Source organism: Diachasmimorpha longicaudata, chromosome 3 (genome assembly GCF_034640455.1).
Source record: "Diachasmimorpha longicaudata isolate KC_UGA_2023 chromosome 3, iyDiaLong2, whole genome shotgun sequence".
Classification (NCBI taxonomy): Eukaryota; Metazoa; Arthropoda; class Insecta; order Hymenoptera; family Braconidae; genus Diachasmimorpha; species Diachasmimorpha longicaudata.
Genome location: NC_087227.1, coordinates 7,312,849 through 7,329,739, shown reverse-complemented (window position 1 = coordinate 7,329,739; position 16,891 = coordinate 7,312,849). Strand labels below are relative to the sequence as shown.

Genomic DNA, 16,891 nt, shown 5'->3' with positions numbered 1-16,891 from the left:
CTCTTCCTGGATATGTAATGATGAGGTTCAACGTTTCTTTCAATTAATGCATTGAACGAGGTTAACATGGCTATGGGGTGGCTTACATTGTTCTTCGAGTTGATTGTGATAAATTCGTTACTTTCGGTTTCATTCAAGTTAACAAAAAAAAAATTTAATGAATGACAAGCACTCAACGTATATTTGCGGGGAAATGGGCAATGACGGAAACGATTAAGCGTTAGCTTATGCATTATTTTCAATTGTTATTCAACTCGCAGATAATAAAAATAAACACACGATTGTCCCTCGGAATAACAACGAAATATAAAATATTTGCGCATTTTTTTTTTTTTTTTGGTTGGTTATGTTAACCTTGGGCGACCTTGATTTACACAACGACAAACGAGAGGAAAGTGGAAGGGAGATGGATAGAGAAAGAGAGTGGGTGGGCGTCTAGCCGCATCGACCGAGTCTCGGGACAAGTTCCTATTTCAACTGTAATAAGCGGGAAGTTTCACTTCCTAGTGGGTGATGTTTATGTTTGCCTTTGAGCTAAATTGCAAACGGTGGGTGAAAAATGCTGAATGCTTCCGGTTCTGCGATTGATGGAGATTTGGAAATTATAAGGACATAACGAAACGTCGGGGAGACGACATTTCGACGGAATCAAAAATTTTGTTGGTGAGAGTAGTTATGGCGAAGTTATGTCAGCCGTTGAGACTGTTGGTCATTAATAGGAGGAGAGGTTCACTTAACCCTTTCAGATGTTCAGTAGTTGTGGGTCAAAATGAGACTTATGTAGTCGTGAGGGGCAACGGATATTTAGAGTCGTGGTGAAACGTACCTTAGAACCGCTTAGAATTGAGGATCAATAATTATTAGGATGTGAAGATCGTTAAGAGTGTTCAGGGTTGAGGGTCTTTATAGTTCGATTGGTCATAAAAATGAGGAGAAATTATTAAAAGGACTCTCTCCCTCTTTGTCTCTCGCAGGAGTAACAGCCGGATAAAATCATATTTTTCAACGACCAGAGTTTTTCCAATTTTTTGAGAGAATTGCGGTGGAAAAACATCTGTTGCACATTTAGTACGTAAGGTCAGCGCCGGACCACGCAACTTTCTCCGTGTACACACGCGAGTGTGTATTGCGTAACGGTAACGAGACTCTCTCTTTCTATGTGACATCACACCATCGCACACTTGTCCCAGTGGAGACGGGTCATAAACGTGTGCGTACCTGTCTCGGAATAATAAAATAAATGGTGGGGGTGGGAGTGAAATTTAATGGAATGAGGAGACGAGAAGAGGGTTGATAATGATGGTGTTGTCTGTACGGTAATTTTTACTCGGACCTTGAAACAATGGAACTTGCGCTATCAGTACTGGATAAAAACAGACAAATACCATGAATTCATGCATGAGACACACGTGACCCACTTCCGGTTGACAAAATCGAGAGTGGGCTCGCTCGAGAGTGAATTTTTACTGCACGCACGTGTACACATGCTGTAAAAATTGCATCTGGTGGATCGGCAAATTATTGAATTTAATTTGTGAGGGCGGATGGAAACGTTAGAAGATTTTGGAAGACAAATTGTTTCGATTCGATGAGAAAAATTTTGGGTGCAGTTATTGCTGGCGTATTTTTTACACTAATTTTTTTTTTCTTTCTGTATAATCGTTGAAGACCGAAGAAAAATGGAACTGAACTAAAATGTTCTTGTTGGGGAGCCGAACATTTCCACAGAATGGGCAATTGTCAGACTAAGAGAACGAGAAATAATTCAGGTCAATGATGTTAACCGTGTAAAACCCGAAAATAATCAAGTCCCAAGGACGTTTTTCCCATCAGGTAGAATTTTCACCCCCCGAAGAAAGATGAGAAAATTGTTCCAGTACATTCGACACAACCGTCCCTGACCTATTTCCTCTGAGAACGTATGAATTGCGCCCCCGTGAAGCCCGTCGAAACGTCGCCGGTGAGGTCCATTGTCGTTCGGTACACGACAGGAAAGAAATAAAAAAGATGAATATAGAAAAAAATAAAGGAGGACAGTGTACACACAAAGCGTAAATACGTGGTATGCGACCTCGTACGCCCACTTCCTTCGAGGCGAAAGCGAGAGAGGAGAAACAACAACGGATTGATGAACAAGAAAATTATTCCATCGATTTTTTTTTGTACTTCTCACGCTGTGGCAATGTGTCCTACTATTTTTGGGGGATGCAAAAAATGAAGCGAAAATTTCATTTATTCATTTTTGATGAGAGAACGAACGGTGGAAAGAAGAACGAGTTGCCAAGAAAAAATGGCTGTCGCTTTAATTGTTAAGTAACTATTGATTTGAGTAGGAAACAGGTTTAAAGCTTTTCCGCACCCGATGAAATTTCTTCCAAAAAGACGATATATGTATATTTTCAAAAGAATGTTTTCAATCCTCCCTAACGAAAAGTTAAAACCTAGACATCCCCTAAATTAATTATTCATTACCTCATTAACCATCACCGCTATCATAACACGTTGATACATTTTTTCAGTTGATGAAATATCTTCCAAAAATATTTCATAACAACACATTACCATAAAATCAATCTCACCAACGTTAATTTCCTTTGAAATTTCAATTAAAACATTAAAACGCTGAGAACCGGAGATTTCAAAAGAATTATAAAAATCCAAAGATACCGCGTTGTACATAAGGAAAGAGAAAAGTGAAAACGTGTCAAGGACGCACGAGACATCACGAAAGAGCGAGTGACGCTAGTATTGCGCGATTATTTACCATTTGTGGGACCGAAAAAAAGGAAAAAAAAAATGTGAAAGAAAAAAAAATCAACAGAATGAATTAATAATTTCATAGACACGACCAATTGGTTTCCCGATTCGTCGTGTGGTGAGCCGAATTACAAGTGTAATGGACTTGTTAGACCGGAAGAGTTAGTAGTTGTGACGTAAGAGAATGGCCAAGTGGGAGGTTTATCTCGGCTAGATGTAGACGTTGGGAAAGGGAAAATATTCTCGTGTGGTTGAGAGGCATGCGGCCGATGCAATGCACCTAGTCAGTGGCTATAATAGATCGAGTTAGATCTAGCGTAGGCACTACGCCTAGCCCACAACGCGCCTTACTATGTAGGTCAGGGCTGATGCATTGAACGAGCGCTCACCGTCGCGCTTCCTCTTATAAATACATGACGATGTGCACGACGGCTCATCGTCCGGGGGTTTATGAATATATTGAGTGAGATGCAAGACGTTAACGAAGGGACTTCTAAAACGTTTAACGTTTATTAACTGGGATAATTAAGGGTCAAACGGAAGCCGCAGGTGGAGGGTCAAACCCCTCTTCAACCTTCAAAGGTGAGAAGTTATGGATAATTATAAATATGTTATAGAAAAATATATACGACGAACAAATTTCTGAGAATTATTTTTCAACTGTCGTGAATTTTTTTGATTAATTTTCCCATCCAAATCTTGGCCAATAGGATTGCGCCATTTGATTGGAAATTCATTTGGAAAAAAGAAAAATTCAGTAATCGATGTCATCTTAATTGCTCGTCAACTCGGTAATTATTGATTCTAGAGCAAAATGTGTTAAGGGGTTTTTGTAGTCCATGAAATTTCCTGTAATAATAGTCTTGAGTAATTTTTTCCGAAAATCGATCCCAATTGAGATTTTGATGATTTAATATTCAGAAAGCGTGGGACTTTGATGTAAAACTTTCAAAGTTATTAATACTCATGAATCTTATTTTTCAATTCATCTTTTTGATAGCACAAGTGACTGTGATTATTAATAACATCAAACCTCTGCAAAAATTCCTCTGACAATCACTGAAACCAAGGACATCAAACATTCAATCATCAATTAGATATCGATGATTCTGGGATGACGATCAACATCTGATTTCACCGACAACAAATCACTTTCGATACAAATCTCTTATTTGCACTTCAAATTTAACTGTTACTTATCAATGTCTTCAAATAATTCTTCGTCACTGATATCACATTTTTCTAGGGCCAATGGAGATTATTAAGTGCAGAGAAATGAAAAAAAAATTAGAGTAAGTGAAGGTCACCTGATAATTATTTTTTTATCGAGGAAAAAAGAGTTTTCCCTCGAAAATCTACGATTAAAAATCAAATTAACTCATAATTTTTTACTGAACAAAAATACAATCTTCTAAATCATTGACTTGATTACTTTTCTCGAATAATTACTCTCATGTATCCCTATAAAAAAATATGAAAAATCTAATTAACCCCACGATCATTCAAAATGTTCTATTTCCTCTCAATTAATTAACTAAATAATTTGATTAAATTTTTAATTTCGTTTTTTCGTGATTTCTTAACCGTTTTTTTGTAAAACGAGGTAAATGTAATGAAAATAAAACATTTCAGTTGCCAACACATGTACCGTCGGCGATCACAAGGACAGCTTACCCCAGTTTCCTATTCCCAGCGCCTACGGGTACACTCTCCTTATGCCTTACCCTCTCCCCTCCCCTTATTTTATCCATTGAATCTTCCGGGCGATCGGCATTGATGGAAAATAGGGTATAGTGAAGAGTACAGAAGAATGAGCACATCAAAAGGTGAAAATTCGTTGAGCGTTTTCTTTTGATACGTGCAAGCCACCGGAGGATATAGGCATTAGTGAGACGTCGAGGGCGAAAGTTCTAATTTTCACATAATCACGGGAGAATAGTGAATCAGCTGAGTGCTGACGGAAGTAAGAGTTGGTTAAATATATATTTGTAGACCGGTCCGCATGATGTTTTATTAGTAGGAGAAATCTAATGAGGGTTTTGTGATTTTTATGTAGAACAAACATTAAAATTTTTTCTATCGATTTTTTTCTCTCTTTGAATTAGATGTTTCGTACATCTTTAAACTTCATTAGCGATTTATTTTTTTTTTTATTCACTGAAGTATCGAAAGCAATAAAAACAATTTCATATGCACTTCAAAAAGAATAAAGAGTTTGTAACATGCGACAACTCAGACAGGAAGTTGGTCCTTCCTTCCTCGGCGGGCCAATATCCTGAATTACAATGAGTCGTGGTGACGATTCTCCGAACTATTTCTATTTAAATACGAGAAAAAAAAAAGAGTCCCCGCTTAATGACAATTTAAGGAACACGCCCTCGCGGCGATTCATCACAAAAAGACAAACAACGGATGTGAAACAATTCATTCGAATGCACCGCACGATGAATTGGGGGAAAAGGGAAGTAAAAAATACGGAAGTGAAGAGTTTAGCGTCATAAATATAAATTTGTGAGTGGTATCTGGGAAGAAAGACGAAGTGAACCTGCGGGTGGGTCCACCTGAGTCACAAAAGGGTCTTGGAGGAACAGTAGCCAACCTGCGATCCCTCAGTTTAGCCTAGTCATAAATACAGAAGCATCGAAAGTCACGAAAGAGAGAATGGAGACTAAACAAACCGAAGATTTTCCAATTTTATAAAATACGTTATTTTTTCGAAGAATACCCCCCAATCTAAGGTAGACTGTGGAATTTTCGTGATTACATTTTTTGCAGCTCTTCATTCGTTTCATGAAAGAGGTTACAATGAAAAAAAAATTCTGCATTACTTATATTACAAAATATTTCGTAACAAGTGAATAATAGACTTAGGGCCTGTTATAGAATCCCTCCGCTTGCCACTTATTCAAGGATTATTCGTTAATATTTTTTACATTTTCCAGGTATTTCTGGTGTAAGGGCTTTGGGAAGATGCGATAAGGGGGAAATACGAAAAAATTAAGGCAAATGGTGGCGCAAAGGGACGGGGTCGAAAGTTGAAATGTTGAATAAAAGGCACTAACTGTGACGAAAATGAAAAATGAGAGTTTTTCCGAAAACAGCGTGAGGACAGAGAACTTTCTCTGTTAGCATTTGGTGAGGAGAAGTTTTGGCTTCGAAAAAGGTGGCTTTTAGACCTCATAAAGTTCTTTTAGAGAATTTTGAAGAAGGTTCAACCGTTTGAGTACTGAAATTTTAAGGATTTTTGGTGAATAAAAGGAAAAACTAATGGAAAATATGTTTTCGTCGGTTGACCACCTATTTAATGACCATCCGCTCTGATTAGCACGACAAAAATGAAAATTAAAACATTATCCCCGGTGGACAAGATCAATTTTCCACGAAGCACCAAAGAAAAGGAAATGTCAATTGAAAATTCAAGTAATTGCGAGGAATTATCAAAAAAACCACGTACCACAAGTAGCCTTTGAATTAACACAACCCACGACATCGTGAAAAAATACAACCGTCGCACAGACGTACACACATTTCGGCACTGCCGACCTTCGGGTACTGGCTATTGCGTAATTTTTTTTATCGGTCGAATTACGCACTTAAACGCTCTCAAGCCTGAATTCGCAACCGGCCCACAATATGCGACGTCTCCTCACGACACATCTCCCCATTTGCCACGACTCGTGACAAATAATTCTCTGATTTTAAACGACGCTAAAACGATAACAAACCGTAAACCGAAATTGTAAATAAAAAGGTTGAAAAAATAGTGTTTCTTATCGGAGTCAATAATTGATGTTTTTTTCCTCGACAATTAAACCACTCACTCGATTATCTTTGCAACTGATATTCAGATTGACATAATAAATTTCGATTGAGGAAGAACTATTACGTATTCCGTCGATAAGAAATACAATCGCAATCGATATCCTCGAGTGTTTTAATTATTGAAATTGAGATCGAACTTAGTGGACTTTCTGGAAGGCAGTTTTGCCATTATATCGCGAAATCTAAGGGAGATAGAGAAATATCTGATAAGTATTTTTTGTAGGAACTTTCGAGTTTGGGGAAAAATATTCTGGGGTATTTTTGTCTGGGGTTAATAGATTCCAAGATATTTGCGAATTAAATTGATGGAAAAATCGTAAAATTGTAAATTTCACATGATAAGACTATCTCTCGGATAATATGTCGGAATAGGGGGAAATTATGTCTGTGGAGAGTTGAGTGAGATTTACGTAAAGTGGTCTGAACAAAGCTCCTGAATTCTCCTAGAGGTCAAGAAGAACCGGACAATTTCGGAAAGACAGACCGAATGATCAGAAAATTTTTATTTGCTGTAAATGATATATAAACAATCACTTTTCCGCCATAGAAATGATTACTGCTGAATTATTCAGAATATTACCATAAATCGAATTCATGAGTAAAATTAAAAAAATAAAATTTATGAAAGCTAGCAGCGTTTTAATGTTTCTTTATAGACCATGAATGTAAAAACGTAATAACAATGCGATATAAAATAGCATTTCTATGAAACTGAATGTGAACAATGTTTTTTTTCATTCCTCTCACATATTTTATTTTGATAATTTAATGAGGAAAATTGATTGAATTTATAACGTGTTTTGTACCAAAATTTCAAAGATACTCAATTATCCTTCAAAGAATAAGTTGAATATCCTTATCCTCATTAACGAAAACCAAATTCCCCTATCACTCCAGATATCCATTTACCAATCTCAATTTCCAACCCCCAAAAAATCCTCTAAATCTCCTCCACCATCTTCTCTACATATCTTCCCCGAAAAAATTCCACCGAAATTTTCCATTCCTCCCTAAAAAATCATCCCCAATTGATAAAATCAAACTCACAGTATCGTCTCATAAGATTCTTCTTATACGGTTTAGTCCCCGGCGGTCTACCCCTACTTCTTCCCCCATCCTTATGATTATTATCCGAGCAAGAGTCATCCGAATCCTCGGAGCACGTTCTATCCTCCACCTGCGAATACTCCACCGACGAAGTAGTGACAAGTTCCCGGAGTCGTCTCTCAGCACTTGTGTAATCATCGATTTCCTTTCTCCCTTCCTCACGCTCAATAGAATTATCCTCACGTGATAATTCGGCATAATCGCCCACCCGTACGCTCAGATCAAGTGGCTGATCTTCGAGCATTTTTCACCCCTCCCCCCGCCACCAAGACCTTTGTTCACAATAAAAAATTTTGCCAAAATTATAGGTCCTCCATAATGCCAGAAATTTCCAATTTCACATTTGCATTCATCGTCAAATTATCACTAATCATTTCTCCACAATCACTTCAAAATTGTAATAATAATTGTACTATTGTCCGCACTAATCACCTCACAATAACCATCGATTCATCTAATAAATTAATCAACGATTGATTAATCATAAAAACCACAAATAATTGAATAAAAAAAAGGACACGTTTTTTAAAGAAATAATCACGATTTGTCCTCAAGGATATTTTGCAATTTTCTTTTTTCTTCTTTTTTTATTTGCAAAACAATAATTTTCCGACGATGTGCAGCCGTCAGCAGTTCACCCTAGACTGTAGTGTTTACGTTTCTCCCCGACTGAGCGTGGACCGCGTTGACTAGGGGGAGGAAGCCGTGACGGGGGTTAGCATCTCCGTAAGTTGAGCAGTGGGGGGCAATGAGGTAGAGGGGAGGGCGCCGGTGGCACACTGACTGAGTCCTCAGATCCGCTACGGTGTCCTCTTCCTGAATTCCACTGGGCCAATACTTCAATTTCCCATAACCCCACATTAATTAATCCTCACTATTTTTCAATTTACACCGCGAAATTTTCAACGCCGATAAATCACTTCCTCCAATTCCTAAACTTTTCTATTTACCCACTGTATTTTTTGTTACCCCCTGTATCTCGATTCTTATGTTTTTACGTTTTTTATGACAGTATTCCGCGGGTATTTATTTATTTACGATTTTTTTTTACGTCTGACTTTTGGGTAATTTTTTTTTTTCTACTGAGGAGGGACGGAGCAAATTGAATTTAAAATCCACGACAGCTCCACTCACGTACTACGGCGCTAGCCGGTGGCACACTGACTGACTCGGCGGACGATTGCTTGGGTTAGGCCCCGCTAAGTCCAGCCCAGTGAACGCGGGGGATTCGTTAACGTTTACAGACTCACTCTTTTTCGAGTTTCGTCTGCGGACGCGCGCGCGCGCTCTTCACCGGCTAATACCGACCCGCCAGTAAATTGAACGTGGAAAAGTGCGGGTGTAGTCAGTCGGGAAGAGCGAGGAGGGGGGGGAGGGGGTGGGGGTGGATGTTCTATTGGTTCGTAAATAGTGAGTTATGTTGAGCGAAACCGAGAGTTTTCGATGTATCTTTTTTTTTAGGGGGTGAGGAGGTGGAGTAATTCAGGAAGTTACCCCTAACGACGAATGCTATACAGGAAAGGGGTAGTACAAGATCAAAAATAAGGCCCAATCGGAACAGTTCGGTACAGAAATTGTCTTCAGCTTTTAAATGGAGGACGGTTGACCTTGAATGAGGGTCTGTGGGTCAATTTGTTTGAATTTGGTGGTCCATTTGACCCATAACTGAAAAGGGCCCCAGGGATGGTGTGACCTCACCTGGCCCAATCCCTTGTTAAATCAATGTATGAGGTATGGGAAGGGCAAGGGAATTTTTTTTTTTATTTTTCATGAAAAATTTGTGTCTCCGCATTTTTTTGACAAAAGTGCACACAAATTGCGGAATAAATGTCTTCGAGACCATATGGGATATTTTTTTTGCACGTAGAGACGTCGCGGAACTCTGCACGTAACAAATCGGACGAATTGTATGGGTTATCGCGACCCCCCCCCCCTCCTGTGTTATCGGTCGACTATCTTTCTCGAGCGATAAACTGAGTATATGTAAAGACCTAAAGTATTGTAAGTCCAACACGTTTTGGCGTACGTATTCTAGAGTTTACGTGTCTCTATCAATTTGATTGCGGATGAAACTAACAGTCTAAGGATTTACGGAGACAAGTTGTGGGTGAATGTAATCTTATCCTTTTTGATGTCACAAACGAGAGCTCTGATTACCTTGAGGAACTGATGGGACTGATTCTTTCCTCACTTCGTTTATATTTTTCTTCTAATGTGAAAAGTTTCGGGATATTTTGTGCAGTCAGGGATTTATAATTTGTTGAAAGTTTTTTTTCTTTAAATCGTGGACCTCCAATTTTATCATGCGGTCATTGTGTGTTATAATTTTACAATCATCCCGGTGATTGGTGATTATGGGAACAAAATATGACAGAACATTTTTCATGGAATTGCTTCTGCACTACAAAAAATGAAAGAGACGAATTTCTCTCAAAATTCACAAATTTTGGAAAGAAACTTGAACTAGATTTTTTGGGTGGAAAGAACACATGTTTTGATTAGAAAAATTATTCAATATTGATGTTTTGACCCGAGAAGAATTGTGGTCAAGATCCAGAACAAGGTTACCCAGCAATAATTTAACACAAGATAAAATAATTATAAGGAAATGACGTTCAAATCAAAACATCGACCCCCCGCGCTCTAGTCTGGATCGATTGTCACAGTGAGACCATTTGTTCGACCATAGTATCATCAATAGGGAGTAGGTTACGATGGATGGCATGAGACTTGCCAACTGATAACGATGGACATGGAGAACGAAAAATAATTATTTTCGATCATTGCCGATTATTTTTGTAGATAAGATGATTTTTCCATCACCAGAAACCACGAGACGTAACGAATTTCGTTAAAAATGGAAATAATTAATAATTATGGCGTACTTCAAAAAATTTCCGCTGAAAATTTATGACTGATGAGTTATCAGAGGTAGAAACACCGATGACGAGACTGATGCTGGGTTCCGTCTGTTGACGTGACTCCACAGGATTTATTCCGCGAGAAAGGAACTCAAGACGAGAGTTTTATTTGAAAGAGAAGGAAGAGTATTAGCTGGCGATTCAGGCCGAGACTAACGCGCACTTTTCCTCGACACATTTCCCTTACCAAGACACGTCAGAGAAAAGAAAAATAGAAATGCTGGCGATATCAGTTGAGCCTGGGTAATAATTGCATCGAGTGTCAGGGATTCGTGAGGATAAAAAATTTATTAGTTCGAAAATTCAGGTGAAACAAAGGTTTGGAGAATATTGAGAACTTGAGAAAAAATTACTAGGAATATTTGTAAACAAATTCCATTACTGAAGGAATCCCAGTCATCCAGTTGATTTTACTCTCTAGTACTTGGGTAATTAAAATCACTCAATCAGGATTACCACATAATTAAATAAATTGTAAATATAAATAGAACTAGTGACCGAATGAATAGTATTTTGAAAATGTAGTATTATTCGTCAATTACTATTTTTATTTCCGGAAGGTGCAGAATAGAAATTTTGGATAAAAATTAGACCTCTAGAGGGTGAAACGTGGGACAAAATGACAATCAACCACTTTTAGGTCAAGTTTTGTTGCAAAAATTAGACTTGGGAGGGTAATTTTTATGACAAAACTAACCTTCGTCCCACCTTTCGCCCTCTAGAGGTCTAATTTTTATCCAAAATTTCTTTCCGTCTACATACGCGGGTCATGTCTGTATAAAAAAAAACAATTACCGACTCTATTAGTTCCCCCAATCACCCAGGAAATTACTATTAAATATACTTTCCTCCAATTACGTATGTGCTCTAAATGCATTAATTACACAAAACAAAATACTGAATCAACCTGATAGCATATTCTCCAGTGTATTCTCTCTACCAGAGGAACAATTTACTTTCCTAAGGCAGTGAAATGCCACGTCTTTCCGGTGCGCCGGCACAAATCGGGGAGAAGCCATCGGGCAATTATTTTTCACCGCCGCAGAAAGTGAAGAGTTTTTACGCACATATAGACAGTGTTTAAAGATAGATGGAGGGAAAAAAAAAAAACAACGCGTAGCAACGAGGTGTAGGCCTATGCGCAAATGCTGTTTCTTTCCCAGCGAAACAAAATCATGGTATACGAGGTGTCGGAAACTATCGTAGTGGTGCATAACTTTGTGCATTGGTGGCTTCGCATGGCTTTCCAAGGGCACGAAGAAGAAACCCCCTTTGGCGGTGTACGTCCGCGAGAACCGGAAAGATTCCCCCGATCCGCTACTTCCAAGGTCCCGCTCCATACTGCATGGTAAAGTCACAACTTAATGTACATTTGGTGAAGAAACAGAGAATTCATCGTTTCAGGATGATGAAGAACAATGGTACGACACTGATGAATTTTAAGCTTCTCCTGGGTGACTTGACCAATGAATTTACTGACGATTTATTTTCCCGTGGGGTAGTAATTGACTGGGGGGATAAAAATAAAATTTCCAAGACAATGGGGTAATTTTTGTAGCAGTAATTACTCTCGTGGGCAATACATTAATCCATTAACTCTCCAGACATTGATATTAGACTCCATTTTCACCAAATAAATGTCATTGAGTCGTGAATTTTTTTCTCCAATGAAAACTCCCATTTCTATCAAGTTTTTTGGACAAAAAAGGGTGGTTCGTCACGCCCATAATTTTCAAAATTTATCCCGGAAAATTAAAGCAGTACAGAATTTCCTAAAAATTATCAGCAACGTCAAAGCTACATTCAAAGGTCATGGTCACCATCACCGAAGTAAATCACCCAAAAGTAACTCAATCCTACCGAGCGACAATGTCCTCACCTCCTCCTCCCCCTCCACCCCTCTATATCACCATCAGGCCCTATCACATTCCCCTTATCACTTTCTCACTTTCCACCCTCCCCAGCCCCGCTCCTCACCCTTCCTCATCATCGTTTGTTCTGCAGGAGCTCTGGGCCACTGTGACGACTCTCACGACTCCCATTCCCTTCACCCCTTGTTGGCCCATCTCTTTAAAAAAAAAACCTCTGCACATGTGATGTTCAGTGGTATCGGTGTAAAAAGCGCGTGTTACAAATGTGTGTAAGTGGGAACGGCGTCAGTTCCATGTGCATCGCCCTGGCGACTGCAAAAAGGGGGAAGTAGGAGAGTCAGCATGCTGTGGATGACGGAGGGGGGAATGTGGGGTAAGACGGGAACGGATGGACGGGAGGTGCAGCGAACTCTCTCAAGGCCTAAACTTCCACCTCCCCTTCACCACCATTCCTACCTCACTTCATCGTCTCAGCCACTCATCGACCGACTCCCCTCCTCCTCCCTCTCCACTCCCCCCCTCATCCCGGCGCTGTTACTTCTTCCCCCTTTTGGACAACGAGCCGTCCACTGCTGGTAACTGCATACAACTACCAGCAACATTGTGGAATATGACCAAAACTTGTTAGTGGAAAATTCCTGATTTTTTAAAAGTACTTCATGTTTTTTTTTAACGCAACAATTAAAAAAAAATTACGATAATCGTCAAAGTGCGATAAACTATTAGATTTTTTTTTTCATTATTTCTAGTAGGAATATAAGCATTGTTAAGAGGTTAATAAATATCATATAAATTATGGAAATTTATATTAAATAATGGAAAAGACGAAAATTGTTTTTCACCCAAACATTTGTGCGCCCAAACTTTTGTGAATGAAATTCAATTCTAATGAAGAATTTATGAATTATTTCACGAATGGCTATAGTGCAATACAATTACCGATGGGTACGGTAATTTTTACCGGCAAACATTCACACCGTGTGATAAATAAAATGCCATAAAATCCGAATTTAGTGAAATAGTATTGGATGCAGCAAATGAACAAGTTTGTTGGCGAGGCAGACGACCGTTCGAGGACAGATTCCAGTCTAGCGCTCTCTCTCTTTCTCTCACTCTGTCTCTTTCTTTCCCGATGATGCAGGGAGCGCGTCACTGGAAGCTATCGGATACCACCTCTTTGTCCGTTGGAAGATGCTGGGATGGGTAGATATTTGCGACGACCCCCTCCCCCTCAGCCCTCTGCTCACTGCCTCCCGGGGTTAGAGGGGGGGACCCTGAACTGCGGAGGGATATAGAAAACCAATGACGAATGTGAAGTTTCATCGGTGATTTGTGAATCCGGATTGATGCATTTGTCCAGTACCTTTTCATGGTTTCGTGGAAACTCACGGAAGGCCATCGGCTCGTGGAGCTATACCCCTTTCTCATCCTTGAGGAGCGCCTTTCTTACTTCCCGTCACGCTCAGAATTGCAATGAAAGGGAGGGAGAATAATGCGTGTGAAACTGTTTTTTTTTTTTTGCATCCGTTGAGTTGTTTGCCAGCAATTTGAGTTTAAAACAGGTGAATTTTTGGTTACCAGCGAGAATTTTGAAGTTGAAAATGTCCCAGAGCTTTGACTACGTTTTCACCAGCAGAAATTTTGAGAAATTTTCACTGTTGTATTGCTTTTTTTATTTCCAACGATACCAACTTGAATGAGAAATGCGAAAAATGTTTGTAGCTCTCGAATGAAAAAAAAAATCAGATAAAATTTGCTTTCATCCCCCTCCAATCTGTAGGAATTCACCAAAAGCTCAATAACGAAGGGTAATAAATCAACTTCAACTGTGAATTCTCAGTTTTCTGTCAATTTACCTGAATATGCGGCGATTGATTTGCTTCCGGCGAAATATTGACTTGGTGAAAAAATATTGGAAAATATTTCTGCAGGATTGGGAATTATTTATAAAATATTCCCACAAAAATTCCCTATCCGCGTCATATTCTCTGATATCCACTGCAAACAGCGATACTGATGATCAAAAAAGCCGAAATAAACGCCAATTCATCCCCATGGCTACCATAAAAAGCAATTAAAAAACACAAAAATCAATGACAGCATGATCCAGTCGCCAAAAGCCGCTGTAGAATGGAGATGCCACGAGAAACAATGAATCGTCAACGACCCGTACGCTGGAATGTCCCTGTACGTGTGGCTAACTGCAGTTGTATGGTATCACGCGATGACAGTGAGTGCAGATCAGTGGCAAACACGTATTGGGAATCCATCGTGAGTTTACTCGTATTGCTAATGTGCAAGTATGCACATATACGTACGCGTGATGCGAGCACCAGCGCATGCCTAGCCATGGCCTAGATAAGCCAACACAAATGCAAGTAGTGGACAGATATATATATATATATATATTTTTTTTTTCCTACTTGGAGTTGAATCGCGTGTGGGGATTTTATTCACGAGTTTCAAACGCATGATAAACGATGAAAAAATGAACGATTGACGGAACTTACGGGATTATTCATGGCATTGCAAGTTTATTTCATAATAAAACTTAGTGTGTCCTTTAATTGGGATATTTACGTGAAATTATTTGATTTTTATTTACGCCAATGAATTCTCAGTCATTTTTCATTGAAATTGTTGTTAGGTGGAGAGACATTTATGGTTGTTAATAATGTTTCTGATTGATAAAATGTCAGAATAAACAGACGTAAAATTGATAGCTTGTACGCGGAAATATTAGAGGTTCTCTACCGGGAAATGGAAAATTTTATCGTCATTTTAAAAGTTTTTTTTTTCGCTCCACAATGAATTTTAAATCATACAGATTGTCTCATTAGCTCAAAAGATATTGGCGATTAAAAAAAAATTAATTTCCCGTAATTTAGATGCAAATTGATTTTTGATGGAAAAAATGTCTCTAATTGAAGTAAATTATCAATAAAAAAACTCTTGAAGTTGTTTTGAACGAAATATTTAACAACAGAAAGCAAAACACCATAATTGTCCTAAAAAAGCGTTCACCTGGGGAAATTCAGTGCATATTTATAAATGGTCTCTGACTCTTACCGCTTTATTTTTATGGCTAATTGGGGTATAATAATGCACAAGCCAATTTCACAAGCGAAATGAAAGAATAGGAAATCGTATCGACGAGATTTCATGATGAGCGTGTGCCAGTAAGAAGGGGTCGCGTGAATTCACTGTCAGAAAGAGCGGGACACCCAGTGAAACTATTCACCTCCTCTCAATTTTTTTTCCCCTCTATTTCTCTTTCTCTGTAGTTTTTAGCTAGTAGGCATGAAAATATACTTGATTCACTCCTTTCCCTGGTAACATTTATAAAACCGGTGTTATACGATCAAACTCTCTATTTTTCCACCTGGAATTGTACGAACTTTTTTCAAAAACAAATTTCGTTTTATTCATCCCTGATTATCTCGGTTATAAGTCATCGCAGGAGAAAATATCTTATAACATTTTTTCCCGACAATTCCATAACTTACAAAAAATGTCATTACACTTTTTCGCCTAAATCCACCTCCTCACGAGATATCGAATAAAAAACAAAAATTGTACTTGAAAATTTTCGCATTTTTCCCTTTGGATCTGCTAATCAATAATCGAATTATCTCGAAAACGCTTTATCCCACGAAAAAATATACTAATGCCTGTTTTGTACAAAACTTCATGCTTAACATAAAGTTTCTAGTCACTTTTACTCTCAAATTTCTGCTTTCATGGCTTGAGCGCAAAAAAAACACAAAGAACCGCTCAAAAGCTCAGTTGAGCCCCTTTAATTCATTTTCAATGGTAGAAAAAATTTAAATTCACTGAAAACCCTCTTTAAACTCCCGTTCAATTCCCTCTACCACCTGCGCATGCGCCCAACGCCTGATGCACGTGGTAAGTGCAAGTGTGTCAAGGCGCGACCTGAATTTTCCTACTCTTTAGTGTACCAGTCTCACCAATACCTCCCCAAACATCACGCGTATGTGCATTTTACCATTAAGGTTTTCACTGCATTACATCTACCTATCCCCCTCCCTCAATCTGTCATAGAATTCTCACGAGTTGTTTGAGATGCACCGAGAAGAAGACTGACTAGAAAAGATACTCAATAAAAAAAAAAATAGAAGAAAAAAAATTGTGTCAAAAGTAATTTCTTGTCTGTACACGGCTACCCCTCATCCTTTGGCGTCTCATTCCACCGATAAACGACTTTGAGTTGAATACTGATAGCTGAATATTTCATTGGCCAGTTATAATAATTCTTATCGTTTCAATAACAATGTTTTATCATTTTTTTTAATGAATTGAATGAATGAGTGAAAAGAGGGGGCACTTTAATTTTTTAACGCCCTCTTTTTACATTTTTCCAACAGATAATGCCATTTTGTTGATTTTTAATTA

General features: G+C 38.6%; 1 protein-coding gene across 5 annotated transcripts in view; it reads right to left on the bottom strand.

Moving 5' to 3' along the window:
- The window catches only part of LOC135160276 (ecdysone-induced protein 74EF), an 88,688-nt gene that overhangs the window by 17,255 nt on the left and 54,542 nt on the right, over positions 1-16,891 (bottom strand). The window contains exon 1 of one of the 5 annotated variants that reach the window (XM_064116655.1): positions 7,627-8,975. The exons of the other annotated variants lie outside the window; for them this stretch is intronic. Coding sequence (XP_063972725.1) covers positions 7,627-7,930 — 304 coding nt within the window. The 5' untranslated portion in view covers positions 7,931-8,975. Of the gene's footprint in view, positions 1-7,626; positions 8,976-16,891 lie in introns of those variants that run through there. 5 annotated transcript variants of the gene reach the window in all.